Source organism: Cyprinodon variegatus, unplaced genomic scaffold (assembly GCF_000732505.1).
Source record: "Cyprinodon variegatus isolate N-32 unplaced genomic scaffold, C_variegatus-1.0 Scaffold354, whole genome shotgun sequence".
Classification (NCBI taxonomy): Eukaryota; Metazoa; Chordata; class Actinopteri; order Cyprinodontiformes; family Cyprinodontidae; genus Cyprinodon; species Cyprinodon variegatus.
In genome coordinates this window covers 303,081-317,814 of record NW_015150807.1, presented here as the reverse complement: position 1 = coordinate 317,814, position 14,734 = coordinate 303,081, and the positions used below count along the sequence as shown (strand labels likewise).

General features: G+C 37.5%; 1 protein-coding gene across 3 annotated transcripts in view; it reads right to left on the bottom strand.

Annotated features, from left to right (window-relative positions):
* LOC107091851 (triple functional domain protein) overlaps window positions 1-14,734 on the bottom strand; it is a 118,890-nt gene that overhangs the window by 50,723 nt on the left and 53,433 nt on the right. For all 3 annotated transcript variants that reach the window (XM_015386017.1, XM_015386018.1, XM_015386019.1), the window contains exons 3-5: window positions 8,909-8,983; window positions 4,961-5,075; window positions 3,386-3,578 (exon numbers count right to left, since the gene is read on the bottom strand). In XM_015386017.1, the coding sequence (XP_015241503.1) occupies window positions 3,386-3,578; window positions 4,961-5,075; window positions 8,909-8,983 (383 nt within the window). The remainder of the gene's footprint in view (window positions 1-3,385; window positions 3,579-4,960; window positions 5,076-8,908; window positions 8,984-14,734) is intronic.

Sequence of the window (14,734 nt, the reverse complement as noted above, 5' to 3'; positions counted from 1 at the left end):
GAAGGTTTCCAGATGGATATGCGGAGCAAATCCATCTGGCAGAGTCAGGTTACTTCTTTCTAGCATTTCCAGCAGGAATCCTTATCTGTTAATCTTAGTTTGACTAATTTACGGGTGGTTCAATATTTTCTATTAAGTATTTTGTACTGAATCATCTGTGCACGTGTTTCCCTTAGACAGACATACCAAGAGGCCAAAAGCTTCTCCCAATCCTCCTCTAAAATTTTTCTTCCAGAATTTTAAGCGCCGACTTTTATGCTGATGGCAGCTTGTTGATCAAATGGAAATCTCTAAAATGCAGCAAGTAGAACTGAAGTGAGTTTGTTATTAAAATGAGAGAGCTTCTTTGCATGAAACATGTTATAATTATGACTTCTGAACCTAAAACAATCTCAATACCCTTCAAAAAGTGAAAATTAGAAAATTAATTTCAGAGATAAAATAAGGAAACATTTCCTAGTTTGGCTTCGATGCCTCTGTGTTTCTGCTGAGCCACCTCCACACAACGCCCCCACACACATGGCCAGAGAACCATGGAGACCAACAGATAGCTTGGATAGGCCTTGTGTAGGCCAAACAATGCTGAGACGCTCTGTAGTCCTCAAATAAAAAAGCAAAGCAGCTTGAAGTGCCCAGAGAGAAAACACATTAAGGTGTTCTCAGTTTGCGCTGCTTTTGATCCCAATGTTAATCATGCTGCTAATTTAACATAAAGTAAGACAGTAAAGAGATTTCTAATTTACACTAATCCAGGAACTGATTCTTGAAACAAAACAAACAAAAGACTTGGAAGAGAAAATCAAATCTAAATGAAGCAAACTCATATTCAGGTCAAATACATTTAAAAATATATATTCTACACTCTTGTTAACAGAATAATATTCCGAATCAAGTTAGGACATCAGCTACGGTCCTGAGCAGATTGAAAATAGCTTACAGCAGAAACAAAAAAAAAAAAATCAACTACTGTAATATTTAAATAAGCAATAAATAAACACCTATGAAAGATGCTAAAGCCGTTTTGATTTTAACAGCAGAAGCACCAGACTAGCCAGTATGGTACCATGAGATACCCAGCGGTAAGTTTTAAATTCCATCTATGCTGCAAACTCATCTATATAAATAGAATATTTGTTTTAACTTTTATATGATGAATGCATTTAAAGCCACAATAGGGGTGCTAGCAATAATGCTAGGCTCGTGTCACACAAAATAATGCAATTCTTGAAATAATAAAGTCAAACTCGCTACTTCTGCAGCTCACTAAATAGTCATTTATTATATTTTTAATATTAGGTGAAAATATTTAAATGCCAACAGTCCTAACTATTTCTTTGTGGACGAAATGAATACAATCAATGACCATGTTGTTTGGCAGGATGGCTTAAAGATGCCCTCAGGCCAATCTTCCTCTGACAAAAGCAAAAATCAATATGATGTCATCAGACCGCATTGAGCCAGTTTGCAAATGAGCATGTGAGCGATCGAAGTCATTTCTACATCACTGGGTTTCCTTTCCACGCTTTGGTTGAAAATTTCCGTTCAGGAAAGAACCGAACAAGATTTCGTGAAAACATCACGGCACTTCAACCAACAGCCGATCCTCATTTCCTGGGATGGACATTTTTCTTCTCATTGAAAGTTAGGCTGACAGGCTGCGGGGATTGACAAAAGTTTTAATATCAGAAAACATTTTTTAACTGCAAACCCCCCTTTTTTTTGTACCTGACATGGATCAGCATCTTGATTTTCTAAGCAACAAATCTTGCCATCTATCATCCCTGACCAGTGACTCAGGGTTTAAAAGTTCAACCTTCTTTTCCAGCCTAGAAGCTAGCAGATCATGCTAACAACACTGTTCAATATACATGCTGTAAAAACACAAGTTAGGTACGTTTTTGATTGGTGATGCACTTAAATCTGAATAGTAATAAGTACATTTTCACCAGATGCCATTAGCTGAAAAAGCAACATACTCAATCATTATGCCAAAATTGTAAAAATATATCAACACTTTGCATTTAGGTTGAAGAGCCTTTTTTGTAGGTGAATGCGCTCCATCCAGAACTCCTCAAATGATATAGTGTTACCTTCAGCTGGTTTATATTCTCTACTAATTATTCTGCAAACCGAACATTAATCGCAAATAAATTGCGGATGGATTTAATTCATCGGAGGATTCTGTATTTTTCAAAACAAACCTATGAGACGTGTGTGGCAATCTACCTGTGAGAAAGTGAGAGTAACTTTCAGCACATTAAGAGGCTCCTCTGTTGTTTTTTTTAGCTTTCATCCTGTCTTTTAAGGATTTTAAAATATTTCCAGCGTTTTAAACATTTATCTGTAAAAGGCTTACATGCTGCAGTATGACTATTGTGGCTAATTTTCTTTGCTATGCTAGCTAGGGTAATTACCCTCATTGCTAATATGAAATAACTAAGGCTGCCTTTAACGATTATTTTAGAAATCGATTAATCTGTCAATTATTTTTTTTTTTCGATTAATCAATTTATATTCGGGTTGCCAAAGGTTCTTTAAAGAAGAGTTGTTTTTTTTTTTTTATTAAACGAGGATGTAACTAAAACTTTTCCACTTGAGGAGGTAAAGCCTATTGACAGACAAAAAAAAGTTTTAATCTTATATTTTTTTTTACAATTTTGATATAATCACTGCTCTAAGTGGGTTGATCTGTGAGATAAATGCATTGTTTAAAGTCTCTAGACTCCAGTCAACGATTAATCAATTATTTAAATAGTTGACAATGGTTTCAATAATTTATTATAATAACAATGTAAAAAAAATAAAAATGTTTCAGCCCTAAAAATAACCCCCCAAAAAACTAGCATGTTTTCCAACAAGGCACAGTGATATGACGTCACTTCTAGTCTGAATAAAATAATTAATGATCAACTACAGCTGGAAAACAAGATAAATTAGTTTCAATGATGTTCTTATATCTTCTATATTTTTGTTAAATAAAAAATCTAAATCAAATAATAAAAAAGTGAATTATCTGGCTCCAACCTCTCAAACTGAAGCCTGGAAATCAACCTCAAAGAATCCAGATGGGAGCGTCTCTATTTCAGACGATTTCATTAAAGCAGCGGAGAAAATCCGTTTAACACATGACTGACGGAACCACACATGCTTGTTTATGTAATCCGTTGAATATGAAGACATTGTTCCCCTCTCTGATTGCAGATGCATCCAAAACGGTGTGGAGATAAAAACAAAACAAAAAAAAATCGTTCTGATAATGACTGGTTCAAATCTGTCAAAGTGGAATTTTTTTCCCACTTTTACAGGCGAGTTACAACACTTCTGTTCCAGTATGAGATAATCATTATCTCTATGTTTCCATGTAGCCTTCTGTTCTTAATCTCACCTCGAATTCAAACTTAGAGCTGCCGAAGTTGGTTCTCTGTTTCTGCCAGAAGTTGTCCGGTTTGATGATGAGAGCGACGTGGATGCAGGACGGAAACGACTCCTGCAGGATCTTCAGCAGGGGCTTGATGCTGTCCCACTTGGAGCCGCGCATATCAACAATGACTGTGAAGCCATGTTTACACACCTCCTCACTGGGGTGGACAGCGGCGGAGGTATTAAAGAGTAGTAAGAGGGGAGGGGGGGGCAGAGAGAGATTGAAGAGCATAATCCAGAGGGGGTGAGAGGAGACACATGGCAGGCGTGGGAATGGATGAGAGAGGGAGGACGGAGGGGAGAGAGGGAGGAAAAGGGGGAGAGAGCGAAGGGAGAATTAAAACAGTGAGATGACGCATTTTCTATACCATAAGAAGCCTACGCGGCAAACACACGTCCCACACATCCTCCCACCTATTGTAAATCACATGAACCTGTGACAAATGAGTCACGCACGTGTCTTTTAATATAAAAACACTAATCAGCACAGGAACAGCCTCTTTAGCCTGTAGAGCTGCATCTTGGACACAAGCAAAAACTGGAAATGAATCATTAATATCAGCTTCAAATGGATGGATTCTAAAAGCAAAGACATGAATTAATCTTTTGCTATGTCTCTTGTAACAGAACCTCTTTAAAAAGCTCAACTACAGAGATCCAATAAATACATTTTGCAAAATTCAGGAATCCGTGGCAAAAACTATCCTTTCTTAAAATATCTCCATCCTTTTCCAAACTGCCTCCCTTCTGTCAGTCTAGCAGAGTCAGTAAACAACCACTAGGCAGCTGTGAAAACAACATTATTCAGACACCAAACAACTCACGCTATAAAAACTGATATCGCTTTATAAACATATGCAAAACAGGACATGCTTAAAAAGAAGTACTGAATGTACAAACAATCTGATGTAGTAAAGAAACAAATGAGAGGTAACAGCAATGTAAAAAAAAAAAAATAAATAAATAAATAAAGAGGATAGAGCTAAAAGGAAAAAAGAGGGCACAGAGATTTAAGGATGCAGATGTTTTACCTGGGAGGTGAGGAGCTCCTCGTCCAGTAACTACTGCTCCTGCTGCACTGCCTCAGCTACTGCGACACTTTGTTTTGCTTTCATACAAACACACACACTCACTCGCTCGCTCCCCTCGCTTGCACACACCTCCTCACACATGCGCACTCCGTTCGTCTCTTTTAATTCCCTCTCCTCTTCTCTTCTCTTTCCTCCCCCAGCCCTCCTCCTCCTCCTCTTCTCTCCTTCTGGCCTTTCTCTGATGATATCACTTTCCCTCTTGTTTTCATCTGATTTCCAGTACATGTCCCCCACTCCTAGCTGGAACTTGTCCCTTTTCTGTCTCAGCATCCCTGCATCCTTTGAAATTACTCTGGCAGCAGGAATGCTGCTGTTATCCAACTGCTCCCTCCTGGCCACTCACATGTTCATCGTAGCCTCATCACGTTTTCTTTTTTTTTTTTTTTTTAATAAAATCAATCTTTAAAAAAAACAAAACACAATATTTAAAAAGGTAATAAATGCTGAACCTGGGGATGCAGGCGAGGTAGGCGATCAGTCTCCTCAGGTCATCTGCTCGTATTCTGTCGTGGTTACTACGTGATGGAAACGTTAATACTGGACCACCACGTCTGTCTCTTCCACCTGAGGGGACCAGAACACAATATTAGAGACAGGATACACCATTTATAGGTCCAGAGGTTATTACGTTTTCTTCGATTGCTAGTTAACTGGAAGGCTAGGATAAATGCTGGAATGCCAGCAGCGTTTTTCTGGCTGTATGGATCAATTTTGCGTCCACTGCTGGTAAATTTCCTCAAAAGGATAGTTCCCACTTTTTTTTACATCTCCAAGTGATCTTTGAAACAAAGTATGGCTTCTCTAGAAAAACAAACATGAACGACAAAATAGATATTGCTTTAAAAATGTTGTACTGTGAAACTATGAGAACCTCATTTAACCGTACCTACAAGATGAATAACTAAGACTGGAAATATTCCAGGTTAAAAAAGAAATTAAAGAATTGTCACCTATAACTGTAAATGATCATTTAGTACTAGAACAAAGCAAACAAGCTTAAGGCAGAATTTGTTGAAGGCAGACCTGTAGGCAGGCTACTTAAAGGAATAGTACACCCAAAACATGATTAGCCTTCATTTTCTACTCACCCCCATGCTGAGTGTACTATTCCTTTAAGACAACTGCCAGACAATATTAGCAGCTTAATTTAGTTTTCGTTTTATAACAAAAAAAGCAAAAATATTAATATTCTGACTAATTCACACATAAAAAAATAATAGTATAATTTAGCAAGCATTCATTTGATGTTTGTCTTAATGTCACCGTATAAAAAACAATGAAATGAGTAAATGAATGTTACATATTATCTATCTTATTTTGGAAGCAAGTGAAAAAAAGTGCTGTTTATCTATATAAACAAAAAATAAATAAAATGGAATAAAGATATTGGTTTAAGCTCATCTAGGCTCCATTTAAGTGAATAAATGTAAGGTAAAATAAAATAAAGTAAAATTAAAATTGACTGATGTAGTCCAGAAATGTATTACATAATTTAGTCAATTCACTGGTAATAAAGATAGGTGCAAATAAAGTAAAAGTTAATTAGAAAGAAACCTGAGATTCATGCTAGCTAGCATGCTAGCAAGCAATTAGCCTTGACAAAAGGTGCATTTTTGGTGCTATAATAAAGTCGCAGTGAAAAATACCAAGTAAAAAAGGACCAGCTGAGGTATAAACTATTGGGAGAATATTACCGAGCAAAAAAGAAAGACAAAAACACATACATCTTAACCTCATAAACTGTCCACTGCGCAAGCTAACTACCTAGCTGTGTTAGCTAGCACATAACACATAAATATTTTTAACCCAGCAATTTTTAAATGAGTATTAATATATTTATACTATAATATCTTTGAGTATAATAATAAAAAAAAGATATGATTTAGATTTCTGAATGACATGAAGTCCATTTCATCCTTCCTTATTAGGGTCAAACGGGCATATTATCCTAAATGCTACAACTAAATTGTCTTTTCTCTGACACACCTGCTGAATCAAAAGTATGAATTACCTCAAAACCTTCTAAATTATTATCTAATTAAGCAACACTTAATTAGAGATGTACTGACCGGGCCAATATTTTTGTTTGATATCAGTATTAACGTTGTTTCTTTGATATTAGTATTAGCTGATGGGGGCACACATATGCCTATTGATTAGTGCATTTATTAGCCCACTAGCCATGCCTTGAGATAATGTGACACATCCCTCCACTTTCTATCCATTGTTTTTGCTTTTTCTGAGTTCTAAATTGTTGTTTTTATTCCCCGTTTAAATTAAGACGGGTAACATTTGTACCAATATGTCATTAATTTTATTCAATATTGGCTTCTAGTTGGAAAAACGGGCATAAATACCTAGATGTGTTACGTGGTTTTTTGGGCAAAAATAATGCATCTCTCTTTTCTTACTAAGCTGAAACTTGGACCACATTCCACCAATAAGTCAGAAAGTCATCATGGATTTGCTCATTGTAATACCCAGAGATAAGTAGGTGCAGGCCGGCCTACGATTCTCATTGCACATTTGCTGGTATTCAGTTAAAATAACAATAAGCTATTTGGAATGGTATGAAAGTTTAATCATATTGGAAAATGTATTGTAAATTTTATTGTAATGTAAATTAAATTTTATATACAGTCTGTTGATTTGTTACTAGAGACACTGTGCTCGATTTAGATTTAGGTACATTGTCAGTGATGTGCGGATATGAGATGAGATAATGCTTTCAGTGCTACCACAAATAAAAATGTAAAATTTAAAAAAACTAAAGAAAAGCAATCTTGTTTTTTAGGTTTATGTCTACTACCCAGGTATAGTTGTTGGTAGTTTTTAGCACATGCTGTGTTACACATATTGCAAATCGCAAACTCCATATTCAAAAACAAAAACCTTAAAAGAAAGCATTTATCTTATATCCAGTGTGTGCACCCATCTCTGTGACTTTTTATCAAAATGACATCAAACATAAAAACAAGATTTTTTCTTTACTCTCCAACACTGGTTGGTCAATCTTAATTTTCATGATGCAGGTAGTTTTAACAAGTTAGCATAAATCTGAAGATACAATAAAAAGGTAGATTTAGTCATAGTGAAAATGTGAAACATTCAAGAAGAGGATAAATATGATCTATATGTAGAGGGAAAAAAATACTGGTCAAATCATAACTTACTTAATTCAGCCAACCTTAAGAAGATAACTAATACCCGAGGGCATAAAGGGGAAAAAGGAAGATAATTCTGGGCCAAAAGCCTTCTGGCCTTAGTTTAGCGTATGAATTTATCATTCTAGTCCTTGTGACATGCATCATTGTGACTGATGCACGCCTGGTTGAAATAATAGGTCCCTTCAGATCATTCAGAGATAAACAGACACTCGTGCGGTAACGTGCAATCACACGCAGACTGTATTCGCCCCACGAATAAGTGAGTGCAGTTGTGCCTGTCTGCTTAACCAGAGGGAAAAAAATAATAATAATAAATCTAACCTTCATGTAGCTACATGCAAACATGAGATGCAGACAGCATGAGCCATTTAAAAAGGGAGCTGATTCAGGATAATAACCTTCTTCACCATTAGCCTCTCTATACTCCCTCCCTCTCTTGTCCATTTCGAACCAATTACTCCGCCAGCGTCTACCCTGGGATGTGCTGGCCGCCGGCAAGTCATCTCCATAGCAACGCATTTCTGTATCTCCCTGTAGCCATCTCAGCTTTATTTTCTCCTAGTCATTGTCCTCACCATTGTGTTTCTACTTTTGACCTTTGCAGCATATAAATCAGGGACCAAAAGGAGCCAATGCTCACACAGGTTTTACTTTGGAATGGAAACAATCTGCATGAGGGATTTTTTTTCTATAGATAGATGAGATAATGCACACGTAGGAAGAATAATATTTTTGTGCTGTTTTGGCAGCCTTTAGGTCCAGGCCGGCCTGCTGCGAGTTTTCTCTGGCACTTCTCCGTGTGAGCATCAGGGTGTGTGTATCAGACGAAGCCGGGTACAGACACAGGCAGCTGCAGCTCTCTCCTTTGCAGTCCCGTTGACACAGGGGATACAATGCTTTTCTGTTTGTGGGTGTGCGTCTCTTCTGAGGGGAGCGTGCTTGTGTGCATGAACCTTTTTGAAGATAGGTCAGGGGCTAAGTGTTTGGGCCCCAGTCTGACCCCCTGAGTTTTTACAGGAAGACTGAGCAGCTTGTTTTCATGTCGACACTCTGTATGTGAGACAGCTGAAGCACTTAAAGAAGAGGCTGCAGAGCATCTACAGCGTAATAGCAGGTGTCTGTGTGTTGGCTCCCTGCAGTATATTTTATAAAAGCTTAATATGCTCTGATCAGACTGTTTGGGTTTAAAGATGTGTGCTAAAATAAAAAAAAAAAAGAGAAAAATCTTACCAGACAGAAAAGCAACTTTCTCTTTAAGGATGGGGAGCACTTCCATCGCTCTCATCTCTTCATTTCTCCTAAATCCTGAACAGAAACAGAAGAAACAAAGTCTTAGAGTCTAGAGAAATAAAATAAATCATATTTATTTTATTTACTTTATTTACATTACATTATTTACTTTTTTTTCCCTCGATTGAGGTTAGATTATGTCAGGACAGAGCAGATGCTGTTTAATTTTAATCTGTAGATCTGAATTTAAAACACATCCAGCTGGGTTACATCACAACTCATTGTCTCCGTCTCTTACACAATTGGGCAGAGAAAGGAGAGCGAGCAGTTGGAGAAACAGTTGCAGTGGGAGAAAGAGAGGCCAGAAACAACAGAGGAAAAGAGGGGCCTTCTAGCTCTTTCTGTGCTCTGCAGACACTATAGTCGCCAACCACACAACATAACACTGCTCACTTTAGATGTGCATTTCAAGCTTCTAACTAGACTTTCTTATAAAATAATAAAATACACTTTAGAGTTTGCAACCAGAACATTTTTATGTATGTTTGGTTATTTTGTTTTTAACAGGAGTTTATGCAACATTAAATATTTCCTTTTGCAAATATGAATGTATGCAACTGATGAAATTATAAAAGAAAACCAAGCATCCTGGGGATTTCCATTTGTATTTTCAGAAATGTAATTGAAGTCCTCCTTACAAACCCTATACCTTTATTTCCCATGGCTGCAGCAAAAAAAAACAAAACAAAACAATAAAAAACAATATGTGCCGTAAGAAACAAATAATTCAGAATCTATATAGAAAACTGTAAAAGTTGATCTGTTTAGCTTAATTCGTGTGCTTCTAATATAGAAATTTAAGACCACCACTCCTGTAAAAACTTCCAAATCTTTTTAATTTTTTTATTGTTAGTGCATATAAATAAATGAATAAAACAAAACACAGGATAGTATCTTTAAAGCTATGCTAGGAGCTAACATAATGCTATTGCATATAAATTAGATGTAAGCGCAGTAAGTGACACAGTTCTGTCCAATTGTGCGCAAAGTTTGAGCTCCATAAAGCCTCTTTCCCACTGAAATTAGCGGGTTAACGCAGATTTTTTAAACTTGGGTTGACCCACTAACAATCGCCATTTAGCTCCCTTCACATTGGTATAAAAATGGGGGCGTGACCGACGCTGGAAAGCCACATGGCCTCTGTCCCCCCACAACTGTCTGTCTAGTAACTAAATCCCACTGGGTTAGCATTGATAATGTCCTCAGTACGACAGAAATCAGGAAGGTAAACAATGGAGACCAACATGGAAAGGAGCCAGGGCGTGGTAAATGTTCTTTATTGTTTCGCTTTCCTATCTGTCTGAATCTCTTTTGCCAGTTTGCCAAATAAATGCAGAGTTGTTTTGGCTGGTTAGATCAAGATGTGACTGACACATTGTTGTGACTTACGTTTGTTGCGCTCAATGATATCACGTAAATTAGCGGATCGACCCAGGTATTATGTTTCTCCTGTATGCTGATTGGAGCAGAGCCATTTGAAGGCGATTTTAACCCGGGTTGCTTGCTGAGTTTTTTTGACACAGGTCAGTGAGCTGTTCTCAATGCCACTAAAAGCTAATTGTTTGCTGGTTTAAACTTTTTTTTTTTTTTGGCCAGTGGGAAATGGGTACAAGTTATGAGATGTTGATTGATTCCCAACAATAAACTGTTTCTTCAATAGATAAGAGAAGTCAATCTCACAGCTAGCTACTTGGAGAGTTGATAATTGCATTTAGGATTGCGACGGCTACTGTCAATAATCATGATTATATTTTGTCGCTATCAACCTTTCTATTCAGTATAATGAATTTCTCTTGATTTCTTCAACAGTTCCTCAAATGTAATGCTAGTTTTAATCTGCAAACCCTGTGTGGTAAGATGGCTGCAGCTTGCAGGAATAATTGCTTGTCTGTCTGTTCCCTGCATATGTTGCTCATAGCTCAGCTTAATTCTAAGCAATAACGGCAGATAAAGATATATCAAATGTTTTCAACATTTCCAAAAAAGTATGACAGTACATCACATTAACTGGAAATAAACAGGGTTGGGTATGCAGGGCGAGGTTTCCTGGTTTATCAGAGCAGCGAAAGCAGAAATAATGAGAATCTTAGAGGAAGTGAACCAGAGACAGTGTGGCAACAGTTATTACAGTATCTTAAACTATTAATGTTTTATGCATCATCTCATAATGCGTCTGCAGATGAAATCCTGGCACATCAAGATTGACACATTTTGCTGACAATGTAGTCAACATTTTAACTAAATGTGACTCAAAATGAGAAACTCTCTGCTTATTTTCTTACTCAATAAAGGTTAAAGGAAAGCTCTAGACTAGGACTCCTTTAATTTTCATCCAACATTCCAGACAAAAACAAATATCAGGCGAAACATGTTACTTCACAGAGATCTGATAAAAAAGCTAATAATAATGAGCTCTTTTGTCTGACAGCAGTTGATCTGGATTTGGTTCTTCCTGATGAAGCCTTTATCAGTAGATTTAGCCAATCAAAGCACAACTAGGTTTCTTCTTAAACATCAGCCTTCCAGTGCAGTTCCTTTGATCATCTAGCTCTGCAAAGACTATTCAAACTAAACTAAGCCACCCAATTTGGTTTAGTTTAACCAAAGGTCAACTGAAGGAAGCCCTGACTTTAGCCATCAACCTGTCTTCGCATTAGGAAAGTAGGGAAGCTAAATTTCTCTTTTAATGAGAGAAGAAAATGTTTCTAAGATCAATTGATATTTCAGGTCACAAGAAAATCCATCCTTAGTTCCTGCTCTACTAGGATCATTATTGTTATTTCCAGGAAATAAGTGTGTAAACTTAGTGAGGCCAACCATTACTCCAACCACACCAATAACACTTAAAAAATTCATGAATCATTATTTACCTTAATGAGACATTAACATATGCACCATATAAGGAGGTAAGTTCCTCAGCTGTCATTGAGTTTCAGCAGCTTCTATTAAACCAAGACAACTATCAAAAGAAAAGCATGAATGTCAACATAATAACTGTATCCGTTAAGCCTCCATCTGCCTTCTTAGACGACTAATCTTTGTCTATGCATTATGAGCCCTAACTCATTCACGTCTGTGTGACGAGTCTCTCAGTAGTTTCCCTCACCTTCACGCAAGCTTCTTCCTTCCAAATACTCTAACAGTTTCTTGTGAAAAAAGACTGAAATGTTTGCCTTGTGAGCCTCAAGAGCAAATATTGAAATAATGGCAGAAGAATCTGGCAGGAATAACCAGCACACCTGACTGTCACTATATAAATGTCAAGTTGTAGTGAAATATAAAGTTGGGTGTAAGTTCTGCTTGGAGATATTCAGTGAGAGAAAAACCTCTAACTGTACACAGACTAAGTGTTCAATATAGCGATTAAAGTCCCATTGGATGTTAAGCAGACAGGATCAAAGACAGGCCCAGATTTTGTCCTTCAGACAGAGCAGACGCCTGGTCAACGTGACTGATGATCCAGACATGATGTGTCCACCCATGCGTCTCTGTGACATTCAGCTTCCCCTCGACTTGCTCCTCGTTTCCTCTATTCTTAGATGTTAGAGTCAAGACCTTCTCTGAAGTGGTAATCTGAACACTGTCCCCAGAAGACCTCTGCCACATTTTTGGACAGCAACTTGACCCATAAAGGAGTCCCACTTGGTGAAGTGGTTTAAGTCTTTGACTGTGTCATGGAGGGCCCCGTGTCTCTGAGCACTTACTGTGGTGACCCCTGAATAGGGCTGGACGTTACGGCCAAAACATGACAATATTCTTAATTTCAGTTGACATAAACAAAATAAAAGCCTTAGTAAGACTGCCAAGAAAGTCCGCTACATATGTCTGTACAAACTTATAATAATTATTTTGCCAACTTCATAAAACTCCGTCATAACATTTTATAAATATTTACTTTAAAAAACACAAAACTAAATAAAACCAAGAACCAGATGGTAACAGGGATCTATCTGCAGACACCCAGCATCCAAACTGGAGTTTTTTTTTTTTATCTTTTAAGGTAATTAAAGTATTTTAATCTGTACTTCAATTTAAATGTTTATGGTATGAGTGAAGATTTCTACATTTTTGTAGATCTACTCTACACTTGATCTTCAATATTTTTACCAATAAAATAAAAAGAAAAACCTCTTGATTGCTCTGATGCTAAGTTAACGGTAACTATACAACTCCTCGTTGGTGCAAATTTCTAATCAGCCAATCAAATGACAACAACACAATGCATTTAGGCTTGCAGAGACGGTCAGAATAATCTGCTCCAGTTCAAACCGAACAGCTGGTTGTTGGTACCAGACAGGCTGGTCAGAGTATTTCAGAAACTGCTGATCTACTGGTATTTTTACACACAACCATATCTAGGGTTCAGAGAATAGCCCAAAAAAGAGAACACTTCCAGTGATCGGCAGGTCTTCGGGCCAAATTCCTTTTTGATGCTAAAGGTAAGAGAATGGCCAGACTGGTTCGAGGTGAAAAAGACAACAGTTACTCAAACTAGTATGCTTTAGAACAGAGGTAATCAGAAAAACATCTCTGAACGACCAACACGTTGAACCGTGCGGTGGATGGCAGCAGAGGAACACACCGGGTCCCACTCCTGTCAGATAAGACTAAGAAACTGAGGTTACAGTTCACACAGGCTCCCCAAAATGAGACAATAGAAGATTAGAACAACTTTGCCTGGTCTGAGAGTCATGATTTCTGCTGCAACATTTGGGTGGTAGGGTAAGAATTGGGCTTTAATGAGATGAAAGCAGCGATGGGCATTGTGTTAATGTCACAGCCTTCCTGAGTAGTGTTGCTGACAATCTTCTTTTTCTGATGTCTACTTACAGCAGGATAATGTGCCAAATCAAAAAGCGTGAATCATCACAGACTGGTTGATTGAACATGATCTCAATCCAATAGTGGATGTGGTGGAATGAGAGATTTGCATCATAATATGCAACCCACAAATCTGCAGCATCTGCACGATGCTATCAAGCCAATATGCTCTCCTGCGGATTAACTAGTGGTTCCTAGGATTTCTAAAAGTAGAATGGGAGGCAGATCTTTTAGTTATCAGGCTCCTTTACTGTGGAACCAACTACCAGATTTAGTCCATGAGGCAGACACCCTGTCTACTTTAAGGGTAGGTTTAAAACTTTCCTTTTTGATAAAGCTTATAGTTAGAGTGGCTCAGGTTATCCTGAGCTATCTCTATAGTTATGCTGATATGGGCTTAGACTGCTGGAGAACATAGGGTTTTCTTCTTGTTACGAGAATTTTTCCTCTCCACTGTCGCTACAAACTTGCTTAGTGTGAGGGATTGCCTTCGAGTCAATGAATTTGATGCAATCAACTGGTTTTACTTAAATAGAAAACATGGAATCAATCAACTGTATGATCTGGTTGAATTGCAAAGTGCCTTGAGATGACAATTGGGGCTATATGAACTGAATTGAATATGGACCAAACTCTCAGAGGAATCTATCCAGCACTTTGTTGAATCTTTGCCACAAAGGATTGAGGCAGCTCTAGAGGCAAAAGCATTGGTGTACCTAACAAAGTGGCTGGTTAGTGTATTTATACTAGTATTATATTACCATCTGACTGCAAATACTAAAGTCATAGTAGTTAATAGCGGTTTTAAGTGAAAAAGGCATAAAAAAAAAATCATGTTAAACTTTAAGCTCATTTCAGTCACCTTAAAGGAATAGTACACCCAAAACATGATTAGCCTTCATTTTCTACTCACCCCCATGCTGAACAACACTCTGGAGTACTTTT